This window comes from Xenopus laevis, chromosome 1S (assembly GCF_017654675.1).
Source record: "Xenopus laevis strain J_2021 chromosome 1S, Xenopus_laevis_v10.1, whole genome shotgun sequence".
Taxonomy (NCBI): Eukaryota; Metazoa; Chordata; class Amphibia; order Anura; family Pipidae; genus Xenopus; species Xenopus laevis.
In genome coordinates this window covers 25,299,129-25,315,675 of record NC_054372.1, presented here as the reverse complement: position 1 = coordinate 25,315,675, position 16,547 = coordinate 25,299,129, and the positions used below count along the sequence as shown (strand labels likewise).

At 38.9% G+C, this 16,547-nt stretch overlaps 1 protein-coding gene across 4 annotated transcripts; it reads left to right on the top strand.

The window, feature by feature from the left end:
• The first annotated feature begins 203 nt into the window (after positions 1-203).
• Positions 204-12,809, top strand: smim14.S (small integral membrane protein 14 S homeolog). 4 transcript variants are annotated; one of them, XM_018235642.2, is made up of 5 exons: positions 204-334; positions 7,373-7,469; positions 7,970-8,018; positions 9,561-9,709; positions 9,855-10,089. In XM_018235642.2, exons 2-5 carry the CDS (start codon positions 7,395-7,397, stop codon positions 9,864-9,866), a joined length of 285 nt encoding a protein of 94 aa, XP_018091131.1. In that variant the 5' UTR covers positions 204-334; positions 7,373-7,394; the 3' UTR covers positions 9,867-10,089.
• The last annotated feature ends 3,738 nt before the right edge of the window (positions 12,810-16,547 follow it).

Below are 16,547 nucleotides of genomic sequence, written 5' to 3'. Positions count from 1 at the left end.
TGTTAGACATGTAGCAGCGAACGAGTTAACCCACATAAGCGTCCAGCGCCTCAGGCGCACAGCATGCCAAACAAGCGAGTGCCGGTGTGGGCGGGGTAGTGGCGCTGGACGCATTTGATTGGCTGAGCGCCTGTAACTTCTGTCCATTGACGCTCTGTGTATCTGTTGGCTTTGGCTCCCTCCTAGGCGTGAGAGGGGCGGGAGCGTCCCTAGGAGATCCGGGTCCTGTGCGCGAGCATGACGTGTTCCTTCGAATCAAAACACAGATTTGGAAGAGTGGAGTGAGGAGCCGGGGTAACGCTCAGGGGGGCGAGACAGCCAGCGCTAGGGTTTGGTAAGCGCTTAGGGACTTCTTGACGGCTTCCCTTTCTTTAGTTGGTAACCTATGCCACCAGACAGCTCAATATGCTTGCAGTGCATTGTGTTAGCGCAGTGATTTGCAACTTGCTGCTTCCCCAAACCCTCCAGAGGATGCTGGGTAATTTCCTGGACTAATTGCTGCTCCTGCTCCTTGGAAGGTGTAATTGAGCAGCAGCTGGAGGGATTCGGCGGATGGATATCAGTAGTGCAACTTTAGGTGTAGCTCTTGCTTTGCTGTCTGGTTATTGTTGATCTGATAATTTGCTGGGAAGTGGGGTGTCTATCTGGCAGCTCACTTATTTCCACTTGGGACATCAGAACAGCAGCCCTCCAGTTGTTCTTGTACTTTATTGTGCCTGTAGTAGGGTTGCCACCTTTTTTGGAAAAAAAATACCGGCCTTCCTATACATTTATCTTTTTTACCCTATTAATAACATTGGGATCAGCCATCATTTTGTGACAACCCTAGTCTGAAAGTCACAGTCCAACAAGAGCTGGAGAGGCACACATTGGACACGGGATCACCCTGTATTTCTGATCAGAAAGTGGAAGCACATTATACTTTATAAAACATTTCCCTGTACAAGTCTGAATATGGCAACTTGCACTGGTGTTTGAATAGCTGAAGTGCTGTACCCTGGAGAGGAGGGAGATTTGGTACACAGTGTACAGTGGGTAAGTTAGTCTGACACATCATTTAACCGATTACGCGTCCGTGTCTTGAGTGGAAAAAAATTGTCACTGACAGCTCTTAGCCGGCTTGGCAAGTTGTCAGAGTCTTGGCTTGGCCAGGTGCCTGCATATTGGTTTGGTAGAAGATCGATGGGAGTTTCCTTCTATTGTTATGTGAATGTATGTAGAACTATAGGATATAAAATATTATTTATAATTAGGGATGCACCAAATGCACTATTTTGGATTCGACCGAACCCCCGATTCGGCCGAATACCGAACCAAATCAGAATCCTAATATTAGGATTATAATTAGGGTTGGGAAGGGAACATTTTTTTGCTTCCTTGTTTTGTGACAAAAAGTCGCGCAATTTCCCTCCCCGCCCCTAATTTGCATATGCACATTCGGGTTCGACCGGGCAGAAGGATTCAGCTGAATCAAAATCCTGAAAAGAATAGAATGCGTTTTTTTTGGCTACGTTTCCCTACGGTCGAACGCATTAAAAAAGGAGCAAGAAATGCTTTCGGCCAAATCCTGCTGAAAAAGGCAGCATCCTGGCTAAATCCTTATTTATAATAGGTTGGGGTGGAAGGGGAGAGGAATGCACAAAATCCCAGGGGTTGTCATTGGATTTTAGAGACTATTCGTTTTTGCAAGATTTATTTCATATGTAACTGATTTAGTAATGGCACAAAGGGCGATTTCCAGTGCTTTGTAGCTGTAAAGAAGAGGGACAAAACATTCAAAATTGCCCCTGATTAAGGGCCCTTATACACAAACATTTCTCTGTGTAAGAGCCCATAAAGGTAATCACCACCAAGTGCCTGGTACTGTCAAGGTGCAACATTTTATGGGGTCTTAAGGTGCATCTGGGTAACTTGAATGTATCCAAACTGGCCAATTGCGAGTAGAGGCCTGCACCTGACTGCCGATCTGTAAATTTTGGCAAATGCCAGAGGGGCTGCTGAAATAAGCCAAAAACAGTCACTATTTAATGTTCCTGTAGGAAGGCTGCTAGGGCCTATTTTGAGTCTCAGGTTGGACCTGGTCAGGTGATACAGGGTTTAAAATATGAAAGCTCATTCTCTGCTGCTGGTTACAGCATGATAGATGCCCTTACACCTGCTTATTTTCCACTGGCTGTTCTCTTGTTATAACCCAGTCACAAAGAATGAAATAATGAGTTGTATGAGTACGGTATTAAAGGACAGCTAAAGCTCCAGATCAAAATTATTTCAATTACAGGCTCTAGGGTTGCTGTTCATACTTCAGTGTCCAACAGCGCTATGCCAGTGAACCCCAAAAACCTGTCTTTCATGATCATCACACATAGTATGCTTGTGCACTAGCACCATGCATTTCATAGCATCAAAGACATGGAGTGCAAAAAGAAAATTAAAGCAAAGATCTTATTGGCTGCTTTACGTAACATCTCCGCATTATGACTGGCCAATTATACATTTTTTATTGCTATGCTGCAAAAAGAATATTTTCTTTCCTTCTTGTAAATAAAGTGTTGGGGATTAAGTTACTCTGTCAGGGATTGTCCTTGCTGACATGGAGAGAGAAACTCAGACTTGGGCTGAAATATACAGTCAATGTTTTTTCCTTTAAAGGGATACTGTCATCGGAAAACATGTTTTTTTCAAAACGCATCAGTTAATAGTGCTACTCCAGCAGAATTCTGCACTGAAATCCATTTCTCAAAAGAGCAAACAGATTTTTTTATATTCAATTTTGAAATCTGACATGGGGCTAGACATTTTGTCAATTTCCCAGCTGCACCTGGTCATGTGACGTGTGCCTGCACTTTAGGAGAGAAATGCTTTCTGGCAGGCTGCTGTTTTTCCTTCTCAATGTAACTGAATGTGTCTCAGTGGGACATGGGTTTTTACTATTGAGTGTTGTTCTTAGATCTACCAGGCAGCTGTTATCTTGTGTTAGGGAGCTGTTATCTGGTTACCTTCCCATTGTTCTTTTGTTTGGCTGCTGGGGGGAAAAGGGAGGGGGTGATATCACTCCAACTTGCAGTACAGCAGTAAAGAGTGATTGAAGTTTATCAGAGCACAAGTCACATGACTTGGGGCAGCTGGGAAATTGACAATATGTCTAACCCCATGTCAGATTTCAAAATTGAATATAAAAAAAACCTGTTTGCTCTTTTGAGAAATGGATTTCAGTGCAGAATTCTGCTGGAGCAGCACTATTAATTGATTCATTTTGAATTTTTTTCATAAGCCCCAAGAGGCAATCTTCTAGGAATCGCACATTTGGCAACTCAAGGGTTTGTTCTATAAAATGTGTTACTTTTTCCCAAAATTTATCAATCAGTGGGCAGGTCCAGAAAGCATGTACCTGGGTTGACTCTGCATTTAAAACCTAACTTATTTGGCATAAGACCCATAGAGTGAAGTCTCGCTGGTGTAAGATAAGTTCTGTGTATTGTGCGATATTGTATCAACATATCATTACTTTTATGGCTTTATTGCTTGGCTTGCATGTTCTTGGCACATAAAACAAGGCAAAGCTCATGGGTTTGCAAATAAAAATGTGTGGCATGTTCTATGTTTTCAGGATTTTAAACAAAACATTAAAACAATGATGTAAGGGATAAGGATTGCACCAGCTGTTTTTTTTCCATGTTCCTTAGGAATTAACAGCTGCATTTTATGGGCTAGTCATAGTGTTTACATATATCTCTGTACATGGCTTTCCCCTTACTTTTTTCATGAAAAAGTACCAGAAATACTGTTAATGTAAAATAGTAGATGAGGTTGAAAAAGGCACACTTCCATCGGGTATCTTGCTGCACATAGTTATCTAGTAAAATTACATTTTGCCCGGGGGAAAAATAGAATTCTAAGCAAAATTCCGAAATATGTACACGTTTTTAGTGGTTTTAAAAATATTTGTAAATACAATTGCAGCAGGTTCCGTCAGTCTCTTGCTATTATCTGAACTATTGGTCCTATTGTTAAAACAGCTGATTAGCTGACCTGCGAAGACGTATGCAAGGCTGACTTGTGCTAGAGACAGGGGCCATAAAATACTGCTGTCAGCTGCAATAACATTTACAATATAGGAAAGTTCTTTAGAATAACTTTTTGCTTCATTAGGCAAATTATATTTTTGGTTTTGCCTCCCCTTTAAATGTTATACCATAGTACAGGGATGGGATCCATTATCCGGAAGCCCTTTAAGGGTTGTCTCCCCTAGACTCCATTTTATCCAAATAATCCAAATTTTGAAAATGATTTCCCTTTTTTTATTTAATAATAAAGCTGTACCTTGTACTTGATCCTAACTGAGATATAATTAAAGGGGTGGTTCACCTTTAAATCTTATAGAGACAGTTCTAAGCAACATTTCAATTAGTCTACCTTATTTATTTCTGTAGTTTTTGCATTATTTGTCTTCTTCTTCTTCTTCTTCTGACTTTTCCACTGACCCCATCTAAAAAACAAATGCTCTGTAAGTCTACACATATATTGTCTGCTTTTTATTACTCAACTTTCTATTCAGGCCTCTCCTATTCATTTTTCAGTCTCTTATACAAATCATTGCTTGGTTGCTAGGGTAATTTGGACCCTAGCAACAGAATGGTAAAATTGCAAACTGAAGAGCTGCTGAAGAAAAAGGCTAAATAATGAAAATCAATTGCAAATTGTCTGTCAACATCATACTAAAAGTTACTCAAAGGTGAACGACCTCCTTTTTGGAAGCAAAACCTATTTGGTTTATTTAATGTTTAAAGGATTTTTAGTAGACCTAGGGGGTTATTTACTAAACTCCGAATGCAAAAATCACGAAAAAAATTTTTTTTATAAAATAGGACTCTTAAAAAATCATTAAATTTTTCAGAATTTATTAAACCCAGAGGATGGAAAAGTCAGAATCAGAAAATCCGGCATCTCAAACCTGTCGAGGTTGCATATAAGTTAATAATGGGAAAGGCCCCAATGATTTTTTTGACGTGCGCTGGGTTTCGTGCAAAACCCCGAAGTTTTCGGTTGAAAATTCGGATAGGATGAAAAAATGAGAAAAAATCGTGAAAATCTGTTTTTTATACTGCAAATCCAATTTTCGGGAAAATCATAATAAATAACCTGAGCGGATTTGATCGGAGTTTGTAGCAGAAAATATTGAGATAAATTTGGAAAGTAAAATGTCGCAAAATATTCATCATGTGCCTGCCTGTCTGCTTATCTATTTAATAATTTATATGTAAATTATAGATAGATTCCTGTGTTCAGAATCACCTGCTAGTGGGCTGCAGGCACAAGCTGAACCCCAGTGAATACTGTCAGTAGGGATGGGCGAATTTGACCCGTTTCGTTTTGCCAAAAATTTGCCGCCGGCGAATTGTCGGCGACACCCATTAAAGTCTATGGGCGTCAAAAAAAAATTTGTCGCGCAACGAAGATTTTTTTGACGCACGCTGCCATGCAAGACTATGGGTGTCATTTCTACAGCGAAAAAATTCGCCCATCCTTAACTGTCAGTGGTATTTATGCAAATGTGGGGTATGTAGTTCTGCTCTGTGGGTGAGCAGCATTCTGTTGCATTGTTTTGATGCTAGAACAAAAACACGTTCTTCCCTTATGCCTCTCGTTTTCATTTTAAGTTTTGCAAATACAGGTATGAGATCCATTGTCCGGAAGCCCTTTATCCAGAAAGCTCTGAATTATGGGAAGGCATAGGGGTATATTTATCAAAGAGTGAAGTTAGAGATCGCCACAGTCCTCTAGAGTGAAATTCCGCCACTCTCCATTCATTTCTATGGGATTTTGAAAGGCGAATTTATCAAAGGATGAACTTTCACTTTCACCCATTGATAAATACTCTTTTAAAAACCCCATAGAAATGAATGAAAAGTGGCCGAATTTCACTCTAGAGGACTGTGGCGATCTCTAACTTCACTCTTTGATAAATATACCCCAGAGACTGCATTTTAAGAATATCATTCAGATTTTTAAAATTGATTTTCTTTTTCTCTGTAATAACAAAACATTACCTTGTACTTAATCTCAATATAATATATAATATAATAATCCTTATTTGAGACTAGACAATCCTAATGCATTTATTTAATGTTTCAATTCATTTTAAGTGCACAAATGGGGTTGTTTATTAACGGGAAATTTTGACCCTGAAAGTCGCTATAAAAAAAAAAGATGCAATTTCTTTTCACAATTTATTATGCCCCACAGCGGTTCCAAATCCGAAAATACGCCATCTAAAACCTGCCTAATTCATGTTAAAGTCAATGGCAGATATCCCCTTAACCATCTGAAGATGTTTTAACCGTCATGAAATGTTCTGAGTTTTCAGTATTTGACGCTGGTTTTTCCACATTTCCAGGCGGTAAATGCGAAAAATTTGGGTTTTCCGCATGACAATCCGAAAAACTTGAAATTTTCCCTAATCGTATTTTATTGAGCTTTTTTTATTGATAAATAAGGGAAAATCATGGATTTTTGAACTTTTTTTTTTTTTTTAAACAATCTGAAACATTTAAAAAAAAAAAAAAAATTTAACCCCCTAAATGTATGGAAATCCATATTACCGAAACACCCCTTATCCGGAAAACCCTAGATCCCAAGCATTCTAAATAATAGGTCCCATACCTGTAAAACAAAAATAACTCTTTGACTGGGTAACAGTATTTACTATGTTACTGGGAGTTTCCTTGTTAAACTGTATATACAAAATTTCTTTATGACAAACCTTGATGGAGTTAGATGAGGAGGAATTTTGCTCTTAAGTCATAAGAAAGGAGGCTTATTTTACATTTTGCTCACTAGAGGGCATATCGAGATTGGATGTGCTAAGTAATCGTTGGCTACACAAAAGCACCTATTTAGTACAGAACTAGGAATTCTGAGCAAACTAACCAATATAATGTTCAGCTGAAAAAAATTGATTTTTTTTTTTTTTTTTAATGTGCTTTGCTATAACCCCTGGGCACACAGGGTCCAAAAACATGCAGGTTAATTGGTTCTGAATACAATTGACCATGGTGTGTGTGAGTCCAATAGGGACCTTAGAGTATAAGCTCCATAAAGCACTGCAGAATATGCCATTGCTGCATTAATAAAGAATTACCTGCCATACAATAAACAAGGTAAATCCTTATCTAGATTTCACCAGAATATAGAAATATCAAAAACATAGTTATGAAGATGACATGATCAGTTTAATACAAAGGAAATATTTTATGTACTAAAACCACATTTTCACATTATCCAGTTTGCCCTCTGGGTACAAGTTGATTTTACAGGAGTGCAGTTGTTGCTGGAAAAAAAATGACTGTTCACAATCATTTTAATCTCAATTTAGGTATTTTGTGGATGAATTTGAGATGGCGGAGGGCAGTTTTGATCCCTGTGAGTGCATCTGTTCCCATGAACATGCCATTCGGAGACTGATAAACCTGGTAAGGATTATTTGGAAACTGTAAGTTCTATTCCTATCACCCTACTGATAAATACTCATAGGGGCAAAGATAGGTGAATCCTTGACAAAGAAGGACCTAATAACTTGTAGCAAGCAGTGCCAGTCAGCAAGAATTATTCAGGAGACCCCCCTTTGTGCTTTAAAACCAAGTAGGTGGATTTTGCCTACAGGTATTTCCAAGAATATAGAATTTTCCTTTGCATGCAATAGGAGAGGGACTCCTTTGTGCAGTTATAATGGATTCACCTCCCTGGTTCCACAGAAATGGAGAATCCAACCTGTAGTTGAGAACTGATGAATAAAACCCCTGGCTGTTCTGCCTGCAGCCATACTTGGTCTTTTAATGGTTTGCATGCATGAGCAAAGGGTTTCCTCACTCCTCAGAAAGGTCCACAATAAATATATGTTTCATGTACTAGGTCTATAATACATTTCAAGTTTAACAATTGACTTTTCATAAACAAATTTCTATTCTTTCAGCTTAGACAATCGCAGTCATATTGTACTGACACAGAGTGCCTGCAAGAATGTGAGTATGGCACACAGGCTTGAGTATTTTTAGGAGTTTATCCCCCAGCATATCTTAATGGTTACGTATTATTGCTGTAAGGTTTTCCCATTCCATTCATATACAAGCGGTGAAATTGTTGCAAATATTCCCCTGCCCATCTTGCTCAATGATGTGATGGAAATGTTTCTCTTTCCTCCAACTAAAACCCGTAACAACCCAGAAGTATCTATCATAGCTAAAAATTCCACTATCTCCCCGTGGACGGTGCCTTGGGGTTATACTAGATTCTGCCCTGTCATTCACTCCTCATATCCAGTCACCTACTAAATCATGTCACTTCCACCTAGGGAACATATACAAAATACGATCATTTATCACCCAAGATGCTACCAAAATTCTTACTCACTCTTTCGTCATATTACATCTAGACTACTGTAACTCTCTTTTAATTGGCCTTCCCTGCCAGAGACAGTCCATAACAAATACTGCCGCCAGGCTTATACACCTCAGCAACCGCTCCTCCTCTGCCACTCTCTACACTGGCTTCCACTACCTTTCACAATAAAATTCAAATGAATGACCCTGACATTCAAAGCACTTCATAACTCTGCCCCTCTCTACATATCTTTATTCTCACCCAACCACTTACTACGCTCCTCTACTGACCTGCTACTCAACTCTTCTCTCATTACCTCCTCACATGCTCGCATTCAAAAAGTTGCAAGGGCTGCACCCCTCCTCTGGAATTCTCTCCCACGGTCTGACTTTTTCTCACAAACTTTCTGCTTTCAAAAGATCTCTTAAAGCTCACTTATTTAGAGAAGCCTACCCTCACTCTGCTTAACTACCAAATGCAATACCACATACAGTACTACATCTCTCACCCACTTCATTCTGATCTTGCCCACTCCCACGCCTTGTGTCTTATTCCATTCCCTTTAGATTGTAAGCTTTTTTGCACAGGACCGTCCTCACCTTTTGTACCAGTATTGATTGTGATGTATGCAACTCCATATGATCTATGTATGTAATTCATGTGGATACAACGATACTCCTGCGTAGTAGGCGCTGATCCAGGACACCATGTGAGGACACAAGCGTTTGTGTTGAAATATCGGCTTTATTGAAACAAACACACGGGGGAATCTTGTGGTGGGTATGCTGGGCTGACTGTATAATACATGTTAATAATAAATATCTATTCAATGGATCAGTGGTTGGGGTTCCAGGGCTGAGGCAGCTATCTATATTCACAACAGAGTATTATAGCTGGAGCAAGTCTTCATCCCCAGCAGTAACATTTGTATATGTGGCCTGTTTTTGTGTTGTACCTCCTTGTTCAATATGAGCTCAATGAATAGGGCTTGCATTACACGTGCTTACTGTTTTAATGAATCATTTACCAGCTTCCTAGTTGATCAGAGCAGTTATGGTAGGAGAAGGTAGCTAGTCACATTATCAGTGCTCACCATTGTTCAGTATTTCAGATGTCTATAGCCTATGTTAAATATTTGAATGTATTATTTTCCAGCATACGTGATCACTTCCATTCTTTTACAGTGCCTGGACCAAATTCCTCTTCTGATGGTGGCATCAGCATTGCTATGATTGCTATGGCTTGGCTTGTTATTGGATTTACTCTATATCTGCTCAGACCAAGAAGTCTAAGAGGCACCAGAACATCTTCCAAACCGACCAGCCCTCACAATGTAAGTGAAAATCACTCTTCAGTCTATCCTTTATTTCAGCTTTCCATTTCTTATTGTTATGTTTTTCCTTTTCTAATTTCTGTGTTACCTTGCTTTATTTCTCTGTCTTCTGTCTGTCCGTCTTCTTTTTCTGACAATAAAGCAGAAGAGTGCATAGACACAGTCATTACTATGGAAGGGAGATTCTTATTTACATGTGAAGTTGGAATCCTTACATCTCGGTTGACATCACTAGAATGCCTCCCTGCATTAGATACGACATTACTCGTCCAGTCATTTGGCTTCATAGACTGAAAAGGAGATGGTGTACACTGCAGTCAAGAACAGTTGCAACAAAGAGCTTTTCAATAACCATTAAATTAATGTGTAGTGTTGTTTCATTTGCAGAATCATGGTCCGGAACCTCCAGCCCCACCAGTAGACTAGCCCAGCTTACGTCTTCAGAACAGCTAGGAATTTGTACGACCAAATGAAGCACCTGACCAGACTACTCTAAACCCAAGAATTTTTTTTTTAATGTAATTAATGGCAACAAAGGCCTTAGATTTCTGTCCCAGATCTCTGTGTCCTACTGATCTTGTTAGTGTGACCTAGAGAACAGTATACGTTAGTTCATGTATATTTTTGGGTTACAATTTATTATTTTATGAGATTAACTGGGTGATTGGGTGGCCTTAGTTGATTGTTGTGCTCTGTTCAACATTTCTACTCCTCTTTGATAAATAACTTAGTGCTTTTTTTTTTGTTTTGTTCATGGAATTGACTGGAACAGCACTGTAAATGACACATAATTAAATAGGGGGGTAAAGTTACCAGCGAGTACAGTTCATACTATAAGTGCCATTTCATCGGACTACGTTGTAGGCTAATTCACAGGGCACACAAGATGTTACTATTGCCGTACATTGCAATCGCAGGAACTGCTGCAACACTTTAAACAGAAATATTAGCTAAATGTATCTTAGAGTATAAAGTATATTAGAATAGATTGATGAAGTAAGGAGTACCTACCACTCACATTTTTGTTTTACATTTTTTGTGCTAGGGTACCTTTTTCCCCCCCTTCAGTTTGCTGAACTTCTGTTCAATGTATTTTGTCAGAGAGCTATGAATATGGAGACTGCCTCTCATTAAAGTGAGGCAGTTTATTGTAATATATAGGATATCTGACAGTAGATTTGCAGAGAAGGCAGTATGCCAGCTCCTTCACATAATTAATACAAATATGCAATTTAATAAAGTTTTATATCAAAAATAACCTATGTCCGTATGACTGACTATAGAATTTTAGGTTGTACTCCCTCTTAAAATAGTGAACATTATATCTTTAAGTTAGGAATGATAGAGAAATGGCTTAATGGTTACTGGGGTGATGGCACTGATCTATGGTATCCTAAAATGGTGTGCCATGTGTAAATGCTCATAAAGAAGCAAACCTTTCCCTGCCCAAGATAACTCTTTATATTTTGTATTGTGTAGCACTTTGTGGTATTAGCCACAAGACTTTCTTCCAGTGCTTGACTGGACAAACGGATGAGATGGATATAGCCCACCACATGTAAGATGGCCTAGGAAAGCAAATGCATCTTCCTGTGCATGTCTGGCTTTAAAAAGACCCCAGTATTAGAATTAGATGTGTATATAGCAGTTCTGAAACCAAGCACTTTATCCTGGTCTTGGTGACTAGGGAGCATACACAGCAGCAGGGTAACTACCTCCTAGAAGAAACACATGTAATCCTGCCTGAAAACTAGGGCTAAACTAGGTATAAGTATTGCACAGGAATGCAGAGCTATGCCATAGAGATGCTGTGTGAGTCTGGTGTTGAGCAGTAATATGACAAAATGACTGTGATTGCCTGAAGTAGAGTCGTGCAGCGGGGCGGGTACCTGAAAAAAAGCAGGTAACCTGCGATTGTCGGTAGAACTTTAGGGTGCGGGTCTTAATAGCGAGTTTTACTCCTTTATGTATGTTTTAACCACTTTTTTTCTGATCACGCCTACTTCTAATGGTGTCACTTCGGGTTTACAATGACAGCACTTCCTGTTTCTTGATGGTCAGCGGGTTGCGGATAAGGCACTTGCGGGTTGGGTAGCGTCCAAACGGGTAAGAATGCGGGTTGGAGGACAGCTTCAAACATTGGTTCCGCGCAGTACTGAAATGCACTAAAACTCTGAAGGACCACCAAACCATTCAGAGGGGACTAACATTCTATTACGGCATCTTTATGGCATGGGCTGAAGCTTGGACAATATTTAACTTAGGTTCTTCTTTGGTTAAAATGCTAAGTTGAAAGAGTTTTGTGCAATAAATCTATTCCAACAATTTTAAAGGACAAATTTACCAAAATGTATTGGGGGTACCAATGTGTTAGGCACCCCCCAGTAATTATAATCACTTATATGTGTCCCCTAAATAGTAAAGTATGACATAGCTAATTGTGTGCACAATAATAAGTAATTTCCAAATATTGTCAGTAACTTCCATTCAGCACTTCCTAGATGTCAGTGCTCTCCACACATTCCCCCGTTCTCTTCACCATTTAATTGTGTAGCCAGGGCATGGGGATGGACATTCTGGTGCACAAACAAGATTCTGAGATGATACAAGGCTTGTCTTAAGAACAGTGTCCACAAAATGGCTCCTGCCTGCTTGCTATAATTATGAATTCCCTGGCTGCAGGAAACGAGATTCAAATAATTTATACAGCGTAATTAAAGTTAATTTTGCTTGACTAATGTGATAAAATAGGATTTTGAAGAATTTTTTTGGGTGAAGGGTCCCCTTTAATAGCAGTGGTTGAGCTAGGGTAGGCTGAAATGCAAATGTTCCACGTGTCTGAACATAAATTCTTCTCATGAGGGCTTTAAAAAAAACAACAAAAAAAAAACACTTCACATTTTCTATAGATAAAGTAACTATGACACTGAAGATGACTTACTATTACACTTCTAGCTACAAACTTTGTTTAATAATTCATGCGCTTTACTTTGGCAGTCACAATTTGTTGATTGTGCCATGCAAACTGAAAATCATTTAGGTCAAAGGGTCGTACTATGCACTTTTTTTATCAACTTAATAAACGGTTACAATATTTCAAGTCAAGTGGCCCTCGTTTTTCGATTATTTTGCTGGTTACATGAACTATTGACATGGTTGGGTAATCTCATGGGGCTTTCTACCTTATTGTCTATAGATGTAGGATTTAACAGGATCTAAAGCACCAGAACATGAACTCAACCTCTATAGGAACGCATAGCTAGGAAATGAATAAAGTTGGTTGTAGCTACGGATCACATGGTAGTAAAAGAGTCAAATCATTGAGCAGTTAGAAATGCAAAGTTTACTGTACGTCTTTTAAAACCAACATTGCTGTGGTCTAAATTGTATTAAATCATTATTGCTTACTACAATCCATTTATATAGGTATGGGACTGGTTATCCAGAATGCTGGGGACCTGGAGTTTTCCGGATAATGGATCTTTCCATAATTTGGTTCTTCATACCTTAAAGGGGTGGCTCACCTTTAAATTAACTTTTAGTATATTATAGAATGACTAATTCTAAGCAACTTTCCAATTGGTTTTCATTATTTATTTTTTACAATTTTTGAATTATTTGCCTTCTCCTGTCGCTTTCCAGCTTTCAAATGGGGTTCACTGACCCCCATCTAACAACAAATGCTCTGTAAGACTGAAAACCTATTGTTACCGATACTTTTTATTATTCATGTTCTATTCGGGCCTCTACTATTCATATTCCAGTCTCTTAATCAAATCAATGCATGGTTGCTAGGGTAAGTTGAACCCTAGCAACCAGATTGCTGAATTGCCAAACTGGAGAAAAAGGAAATCATTTTTGAAATAAAATTTGGATTATTTGCATAAAATGGAGTCTATGGGAGACGGCAATTTCGTAATTCAGAGCTTTCCAGATAACGTGTTTCCGATAACGGATCCCATACCTGTATCTGTTTTTCTTATAAAAGGAGCCCGATGAGTGAATCTACTATAAAAACCATTGCCAAATAATGACTAGTTTGATGTACAGGCAAAGAAACACGCAATATTTGACGTGGAAAACATTTAAGGGCCATTATACAGTTTTTTCTACAGGTATGGGATCCATTTTCCGAAAACCCATTATCCAGAAAGCCCACAATTATGGGAAGGCAGTCTTAGACTCCACCTTAATCAAATAATTCAGCTTTTAACAATTGATTTTCTTTTTCACTGTAATAGGAAATCAGTACCTTGTACTTGATCCCAACTAAGATACAGTATAACCAATCTTTATTAGAGCAAAACAATCCCATTGGGTTAATTTTAAGAAGACTTAGAGGCAGATTTATCAAGGGTCAAGTTTTTTTATGGCCAAAGTTCGACTAGGGAATTGTTAAAAGTTTTTTAAAAAAATTTGAATTAAATTTTGGAGATTTATCATACACTGGCCTTTTAAGAACTCAAATTCGCCTATTTGCCACCTTAAACCTGCCGAATTGCTGTTTTAGCCTACGGAAGACGTCCTGGGATCAATTTGGAGTTGTTTGCAGCCTTCCTGACATTCAAGTTTTTTTTTCGGAGAAAAAACTCGAATTGAATTTGATTCAAATTCGATTTGAGTTTGCAGGTTGATCCTATTCACCCGAGTTCCAAAAATTTGATTTTTTTTTTAATAAATTGCAATTGCTCGACTTTCAGGTTCATGGGAGTTTTAAATAACTCCCATGAACTCTAAATTAGACCCTTGATAAATCTGCCCCTTAATTCATAGAGATGCTGGAGTGGTCCCAAGCAGTTTGGATCTTATACCTGTATATGGTTTAGCATACTGAAAATATTTGCTTAAAAGAACCATTCCATTAGACCACCTGCCAGAAAGATTGGAACAGCAGGAAGTGAACCGGAAGTGTAGAGCAATGGCTCGGGTTTATTTCTGAAACAAATAGAAAATTTCCTTCAGGTGGTAGGATTATCAGTCTGACCATACGTGGCCAGATCGTTGGCCAGTATGGTGGAATCCAAGCAAAATGGGAATGAATGGGCAGCATCAGCTTTTTCCAAGTAGCCATTGTTTCAGTGTAAACTGGCCATCTATACTGGAAAATCATGTTTATGTTGCCATTACAAATAGGGCTGCCACCTTTTCTTCAAAAAAAAAAAATACAGACGTTTCTATATTTTTATGCATTTATCCTATTAATAACATTGGGCCAGGCCGGTAAAATACTGGGCAGATGGCAACCATAATTACAAAGCCAGAAGGAAGGGCATCCCCAACCAAACGGGGCTTTTTGAATGGCCCTCATCATAACATAGAGAGCTCCCTGGCTTTCATTCTCACTTAAAGGGGTGGTTCGCCTTTTAGTATGTAATAGAATGGCCAATTTTAAGCAACTTTTCCATTGGTTTTCATTATTTATCTTTGATAGTTTTAAAATTATTTGCATTTTTCTTCTGACTCTTTCCAGCTTTCAGATGGGTGTCGCTGACCCCATCTAAAAGCAAATGCTCTGTAAGGCTTATTATTATTTATTATTACTGCTACTTTTTATTGGTCATCTTTCTAGTAAGGTCCTCTCCTATTCATTTTCCAGTCTCTTATTCAAATCAATGCATGGTTGTTAGGTTAATTTGGACCCTAGCAACCAGATTGTTTATAATGCAAACTGGAGAACTGCTGAATAAAAAGCTAATTAACTCAAAAACCTTAATTAATAAAAAATCAAAACCAATTGCAAATTGTCTCAGAATATCCCTCTCTACATTATACTAACAGTTAATTCAAAGGTGAACAACCCCTTTAAACTTGCAACCCAATTACACCTTTTGGCTACCACAGGACCTCTATTAATAGCCTAGGGATGCACTAAATCCTAGCACAGTTTAGATCTGGCTGAAGTGTTCAGTGAAACCAAATTGAAACCCTTAAAGCAGGGGCCCCAACCTTTTTTACCCATGAGTCACATTAAAATGTGTGCTGGAGAGGTTGCAGTACTACTGGTACCCTCATACATATGTGGTGAGAATGCCCACAGGTGAATAAATTCTGGGACTCCATCTTTTGTAAAAACACATTTTGAATGGACAATCCCTTTTAAACCGGAGATTGCTGTTCTCAATGTAACCCCACCAAACCTCACTCTACCAATGAGGAGACTACTATTCCAAATTTTCACGGCAGCAGCAGCCACAAATATATTGAGGAAATGGCAAATTAACACTAAATACACACAGAAGGAACTATTTACACTGATTTCCACCTACGAACAGATGGAAGAGACGGCAGCTATCATTGAAAAACAGGAGAGAGGCACACGATAAAATATGGTCGCCATGGCAACAATATACCACTAAAATGAAAAGGGGCAACCACCACAAGACCCCCCCCCCTCCAGGAGCAGTTGCCCTGGTTCCAGCACCATCATTTATTTATTTTTTGTAAACAAGGAATACAGATTCAACAACAAACTAGAGGGTACCCTGGGGCCCCTAAGCAAATGCCACAGTTGAACTTCCCTAAGTCTATAAATATTTACCTTAAAAAGGAGACTGAGCTTCAGAAACTAAACGCCTGGCCAACACCTTCCCCAATACGCAGGAATGTACTGTAGGGCCGCTAGGTGGCGCACTAACACATTAGTGTGTGCGTGACAATATTTGCTGCTTTTATAGACTGACAGTGAAGTGTCTCTATACCAGGGGTGCCCAAACTTTTTGCAACGAGGGCCAGATTTGGTGATGTGAAAATGTGTGGGGGCCGACCATTCAGCCCGACATTCTTTGAACCATTAAAGGGATCCTGTCATCAGAAAACATGTTTTTTTCAAAACGCATCA

Bases quoted from the DNA above. Each gene is read 5' to 3' on its own strand.
- smim14.S (XM_018235622.2), top strand. From the start codon at position 7,395: ATGGCGGAGGGCAGTTTTGATCCCTGTGAGTGCATCTGTTCCCATGAA. The intron at 7,470-7,969 runs GTAAGGATTATT...CTATTCTTTCAG, and splicing joins TTCGGAGACTGATAAACCTG to CTTAGACAATCGCAGTCATA. The intron at 8,019-9,560 runs GTGAGTATGGCA...ATTCTTTTACAG, and splicing joins CACAGAGTGCCTGCAAGAAT to TGCCTGGACCAAATTCCTCT.